At 39.7% G+C, this 5,000-nt stretch overlaps 1 protein-coding gene across 1 annotated transcript in view; it reads right to left on the bottom strand.

Annotated features, from left to right (window-relative positions):
• Positions 1–5,000, bottom strand: part of LOC138045685 (exportin-2-like) — a 52,612-nt gene that overhangs the window by 40,932 nt on the left and 6,680 nt on the right. The window contains exons 4-5 of the mRNA XM_068892271.1: positions 4,906–4,961; positions 4,739–4,804 (exon numbers count right to left, since the gene is read on the bottom strand). Coding sequence (XP_068748372.1) covers positions 4,739–4,804; positions 4,906–4,961 — 122 coding nt within the window. The remainder of the gene's footprint in view (positions 1–4,738; positions 4,805–4,905; positions 4,962–5,000) is intronic.

Here is a 5,000-nt window from a genome sequence, read left to right as displayed (position 1 = left end):
TTTGCTGACAGATAGCCGATTCCTAAAGATTTTTAATAATGCTTGCAGTATTGCAGTAAAACCTTTCCAGGCGGCGTGACATAATGATGCCATGATGTTCAGGGTAACAGATTGATGTTTACGCAAGAAGTTCACTTTGTTTCACGGCGTGAAATATTTCTCAGACGTTACGACCTGTTTTCACGGCGTGAAATATTTTCACTGTGACTGTGACCTTTTTCACGGCGTGAAAGGGAAATTTCACTCACATTCCAATAATTTTTTACAATTTCATGGCCAGGACCGTGAAATAGCCATAGCGTGAAATTTGGATAAGTCCCCTTTTTGCGTGAAGGATCACATATAACCTTTCTTCCTACCATTCGGGTATAAGGGTGGCTCAACCGATGCTACTAGTTGTTGAGCCATTTCTTTACACTCCAACCGGTCTCTATTCATCTGAACGGTCCAAATCACTCTGCCTCGCCGTCTTCGGCCCCTTGTAGTCTCATTGGTCGATGCGGGTTGTTGTGTAACTTCATCCGCCATTTTTCAAATTAAACAAATCCAATCGTTGAAACTAAATGCTCGCAAATTCCCTTGAGTCTCCTCCGCAGCTGTCCTTTGGGATATCACACAACAAGCTTTGCATGACATCCTGACCATTGACTAAATGACTGACTAAAAAGAAGGGTCCTTAAGGTAATTCCCTTGAAAATGACGTACTATCCAGATTTTTGTCAAACTTGACACAATTGATATTCATACACAAGACACTCAAAAAGGGTGATAAAAAGATGGTGTCACCATGCTTGTTTTTGTGCTGAATGCCCTTTATTCTAAGTACAACAAAAAAATCTAGGTGACAAAGGCAAACCCGGTGTGGCCAGCACATCACGCATGCGCACAACCATTTCACCTCGTAAATTAGCAGCCATGGACAGCAGTATTGGCCTTGCTGGGCCTCATCAGCATGGCGTAGCTAACATATTAGGCAGGTGACTTAGACACCTCCTTAAGTGGCAGCTGCACAACAAATGTGGTAAGCTGGGTTGGGAACAGCACAGCCGTTCTCTCACGGCAAAAGCGTGTGGGAAGGTGGATCACCAAGAGACCAAAGTGTCAACTTGCCTTTTTTGTTGTACTTGAAATAAAAGGCATGCAGTGCGAAAACAAGCAAGGTGACACCATCTTTTTATTGCCTTTTCTTAGTGTCCTGTGTATGAATCAATCGATATTGTATCAAGTTTGACAAAAACCTGGATGGTACAGTATGTAATTTTCAAGGGAATTACCTAAAGGACCTATCTTTTTAGTCCGTCATGTAGTCAATGGTCAGGATGTTGTGACACCCCAAAAGACAGCTGCCAAGGCGACTACATTCTTTACTAAACCCCACTTCGACACAGTTACCATTTCACGTACAAAAACAGAGTAAAGCTATCGAGAGGACAACTCTTGTTTATCTTCATGCTGTGGACATCATCAGTTACATTTATCCCTTAGTTACATTTAGTGGTGCTCTTGAAAACAAAAAAGGAATACTTTATCCAAAAAGAAGGAAAAAAACAATTTCACCCAGAGAACAAAAAGCCTGTCAGGTTTACACCAAGTTTTATTTCATTTCAGTCTTGACTTGTCCATTTGACATTGCACTGAATCACTTGCCCGGCCATTAAACCATTTGCCGGTGAATTAAGTTGTCCGTTGATTAGTTGAGCCGTTCCTTCTTTAACTAAACCGTTTCAGTCTTGTCTTGTCCATATGATATTGCACTGAATCACTTGCCCAGCCATTAAACCATTTGGCGGTGAGTTAAGTTGTTCGTCCACTAGTTGAACCGTTCCTTCTTAAATTAAACCATTTTAGTCTTGTCTTGTCCATTTGACTTTGCACTGAATACCCGCCTCTTAAACCATTTTCCAGTGAGTTAAGCCATTTGTCAATTAGCGTGCCTTCTTTAAGTAAACCACTCTGCTACTGGGGACAAGATCATTTGCTGTCAGACCTGATCATTTCAAATTTCGTCAACGGATAGATTCTTAGTTGAATAAACCAATTTGTCTTCAGTTCAGTGTGTTCAGGTTAAGGTTGCTGCTAACCTTTTCGGTCTCAAATTTTGCAAAATGTTAAAAAGCTAACATAAGATAGCTCATTATATTAGTTTCCTTGTAAAAAAGAAATTATTTGAAAATGTTTATTTTCTTGCCGAGTTATTGCAAATTTTGTGTTTTTCGTGACTAAAATGTTAATCCCCCAAGTCGTTATGAGATGTCAACCCTCGTTAACACTTTGACATGGGAATACATCTGGGTATCTTCACTTTATTGCATGTTGAGTTCGCCATTTATTTGTACAGGGCTTGAAATTAACGAAAAATCCAGTCGCATTTTGCGATAAGATACGAAAATTTAGTCGCAATTTTGCAAATTTTAGTTGCAAAATCGCCGCACTGCATTGTGTTGTCAGCGGTTTAGCAAAAAAATATAAGCCCAAATACTTGTGTGAAAAGAAACCGCTGAAAATGGCGAACGATTGAAGGAATGGAGCGGTGCATGTAACATCGCAGCTAAATTACTCTACAATTACACTATCTTCAGAGAAAATTCACAGCGAGAAACAAAATAATTTTGTCATTTATTTATTTATTTTAGCAAAAGTAGCAGCAAAGTGGCAACTGCCAACCATTTTGTTTCAAAAGAGCGAAGGTGAAAAATTTAGTCACAAATGCGACTGTATTGGTTGCAATTTCAAGCCCTGTTGTGGTTGATACGGTTGTGGTTAAAGGAATATGCGAGGCGATATCATCCTTACTAGGCCATGAAACGCATGAAACAATGAGAAAAGTCTAAACGGGAAAGTTCTCCCTGGGTAAAAAGTATGAAAAAGACCGGGTATAAAAAAAACTTAGATTCCATCGAGGAAACAAAGAACCGCGCACCAGTGGCTCAGTTGGTTGAGCACCAGGTTAGCTGGAGGTCGTGAGTTCAACTCCAGCCGGACCAACACTCAGGGTCTTTAAATAACTGAGGAGAAAGTGCTGCCTTTGTAATTACATCTGCAAATGGTTAGACTCTCTAGTCTTCTAGGATAAGGACGATAAGCCGGAGGTCCCCTCTCACAACCCTTCAATGTTTATAATCCTGTGGGACGTAAAAGAACCCGCACACTTGTCGCAAAGAGTAGGGAATGTAGTTCCCGGTGTTGTGGCCTGTCTTCTGTGATGTATCATGGTTGGGAGGGTAAATGCTTGGAGAAATTAGCTACACCAAGCTACTCTAAAATTCTGAGGGTAAATAAAGATATATGATAAAGATATATGATATGAAAACTCAGCTTGCTGCTTGCGACAAGGGCTAAGTCTGCAATCAGGTGTAAATAATCTATGGCTAATGATGCAGCGCTGAATGCCTCTTTAGAGGGCCTTATTACCTCGATTTTCATTGGTATGCGGCATCATAGCGGCATGACTGCATTCACACCCGAATTGACAAGGTGTGAAAACGTGTAAAATCTTTTCAGCCTGAAAACTTGGGGTTAACTTTTCCAGGAATAGCTCCTCTTCAAATGAATTTATAGGGTATGTAGATTTGTCGGATTTTTACGAAATTTGGGCAAAATGATCGTCGGATACTGGTGCACGAAACTGTGTCTGGCTTTTAAAAAATTCGAAATATTTTTACTTTGGCAAGTTTCTGCATATGTTCGCGACACGGAAAATTTTCCATTGCTCATGCAACTTCAAAGTTCATTTTCTCTGAAACCAATAGGAAAATCCTAAAAGCCTGACACACTTTGGTAGCCTATAAAGTGCTGATTGAAATAGTACAGTTTGTTTGGTTGTGCGTGATAATGCGAAGGCGGGTAATTCAGCAAAGTGAACATGTATGGTTTTGAGTTTGAAGCTTCACGCGCGCTAAAGAAAGCCATCATAAACCAGAATGTTCATGTATTCAGATTCTTCATTTTATTACCTTTTCGGGGATATATAGTTTGCTTGAGTTTTACCGAAAATAACACGCTTACGTAAGATTTCAAGGCTGTGCTGTAAGGAAAATTTCGGGGAGAAAGGGCTCCCAAGCATTTCAGCTGGGGTGCCCAGCCCTCCAAGTTGGTCGCCCGAATTTATTAATGAATTATTTAATTAATTATCTGAGATCAACAACGCAGCAAGATCTTCATCCATCTCTCTCTCTCTCAACAGAACATTGCTGCTACTGCTCTGGTGATCGTCAAAGTCGCTAGTGCAAGGAAAACTGCAACCCGTCAAATTTTTCACCCCATACTTGAGAAAGACGAGAAAAGTGGCAATGCCACCGATGTCTTTCAGGTTTAAAATCAAAAAAGTAAAGATTGCAGCAGGTTTATGTAAAGACGTTTGGGTCTAATACCAGTAAACCTGGTTAGTTGGGTTGAAAATAAATTTTCAAAACGTGAATCAATGCCGCTTGATTCCCATGGAGCTTTTGTGAAAACTGCCGTGAAACCAGCAGAACCAGACAATGAAACCAATTATTTTGTATTTTAGCTTTTGTCTGCCTTAACAAAAATTTACTTCAAAGGAGTAAATTTGTTCTTCTGCTCTCCTCTAGTATGCAACATAGGCATATCATGCAGTATACAGAAATTACCATGCAATCAATTACAAAAACATGATGGCCAAGATAGAAATTGGTAAATTATGAAAGTTCTATTTTGTACTTTCCTTTTGGCATTTACACCTATCTTACTACTTGAATAAGTTCAACAACCCACATACCGGTAATAAGTTTGTCCACTTGTCAGGAAAGTCCTCTCTTCCTATCACACTAACAGCATCACTCAACTAACAAGGCAATCAAATCGGCCCCATCTAGTTCTCATAGACTTCTTATTATTATTATTAGTAGTATCAGGCAATCAAAAGTAAATTATAAAAGCTAGTACCTGTTTCTGTAACCTTTCAGGACTTCTCAGCATTAGATCGACAATCTCCCTTTTAACTAAAACATAAGACAAGCAACATATCTCTAGGATTACCA

The sequence above is a fragment of the Montipora capricornis genome, chromosome 4 (assembly GCF_036669925.1).
Source record: "Montipora capricornis isolate CH-2021 chromosome 4, ASM3666992v2, whole genome shotgun sequence".
NCBI lineage: Eukaryota > Metazoa > Cnidaria > Anthozoa > Scleractinia > Acroporidae > Montipora > Montipora capricornis.
This window is presented reverse-complemented; position numbering and strand designations above follow the sequence as displayed.